The sequence below is a fragment of the Cricetulus griseus genome, chromosome 2, assembly GCF_003668045.3.
Source record: "Cricetulus griseus strain 17A/GY chromosome 2, alternate assembly CriGri-PICRH-1.0, whole genome shotgun sequence".
In the NCBI taxonomy this organism is placed as follows: domain Eukaryota; kingdom Metazoa; phylum Chordata; class Mammalia; order Rodentia; family Cricetidae; genus Cricetulus; species Cricetulus griseus.
The window spans coordinates 155,633,857-155,635,038 of NC_048595.1; the positions used below are offsets into that span (position 1 = coordinate 155,633,857).

The window sequence follows — 1,182 nt, forward strand, 5'->3', positions numbered from 1 at the left end:
TGCCAGGCTCAGCACAGCAATTTCCCTGACAAGTGACCTTGGGGACTCTATGCGCCGTATTCAACTGTGCCTTAAAGAATCTGGACACCGATATTGTCCTCAAAAGTAACTGCAAGTATATTTCCTTTAATGACTCTGGTAAAATCAAGCATCAAGTAAACAAAGGTGGAAGACAATCCCCACCGTTGTCTTACTAGTGTCTGAATGCAGGCGGGGTAGATGAGCTTGGTGTGTATGTAGCTGGATGGTTCTGAAGTTTGTAGGTATCCATCTGCAGATGCTGAGGCCCAGACTGAATTCGAATGAATTTTAAATACTTCTGCCTATCTTGGAGAAGCTTCCTACAGAGTAAATAAGCTGAATAAAGAAAATAAAGAACAATAATAGACCTTCTGGTGATCTTAATGTTTTCGCTTGCTCACCACACTCACAGCCACACTCTCATTTGCCACAATGAATCATGCAGCCCCTGTGGAGATCTGCTATGACAACATGCGTTTCTTGATAACTCACAGCCCCACCAATGCTACGATGAACAAGTTCACAGAGGAACTTAAGAACTATGGTGTGACAACCTTGGTCAGAGTTTGTGATGCCACCTATGATAAAGCTCTAGTTGAAAGTCGTGGCATCCGAGTGATAGATTTGCCCTACAACGACGGAGCCCCACCCCCTGATGACATAGTGGATGGTTGGCTGAACCTGTTAAAAACAAAATTTCGTGAGGAGCCGGGTTCCTGTCTGGCGGTGCACTGTGTGGCAGGGCTGGGAAGGGCTCCTGTGCTGGTGGCACTTGCTTTGATCGAATGTGGCATGAAGAATGAAGATGCAGTTCAGTTTATCCGACAGAAACGAAGGGGAGCATTCAATGCCAAACAGCTGCTTTTCTTGGAGCAGTATCGACCCAAGATTCGAACCAGGTCGCGGTCGCGCTTCAGGGATTCTACAGTGCACTGCAGCATTCAGTAGATAGCAAGCAAAGGCTTTCTGTGGCGTTGACCCGGAACACTTGGCACCTGGAATGCAATTCTGGAATCTTTTCTGTGTCAGCAATGAGTAGTGAATTCAACTAATTGGTGCCCAAGCCAATAATGGAGAAATCCCTCTATAAAAGCAAATAAATTAAGAAAGGAAATAAAATTAGAAGGAAAAAAACTATCCCATTCCATAACAACAGCAAAG

The 1,182-nt window shown here is 44.9% G+C and overlaps 1 protein-coding gene across 1 annotated transcript; it reads left to right on the plus strand.

The window, feature by feature from the left end:
• The first annotated feature begins 453 nt into the window (after window positions 1–453).
• On the plus strand, window positions 454–969 carry LOC100757114 (protein tyrosine phosphatase type IVA 2-like). Its single transcript, XM_035439010.1, has one exon. It carries the CDS (start codon window positions 454–456, stop codon window positions 967–969), a length of 516 nt encoding a protein of 171 aa, XP_035294901.1.
• Window positions 970–1,182: the final 213 nt, after the last annotated feature.

Bases quoted from the DNA above. Each gene is read 5' to 3' on its own strand.
- LOC100757114 (XM_035439010.1), top strand. From the start codon at position 454: ATGAATCATGCAGCCCCTGTGGAGATCTGCTATGACAACATGCGTTTC.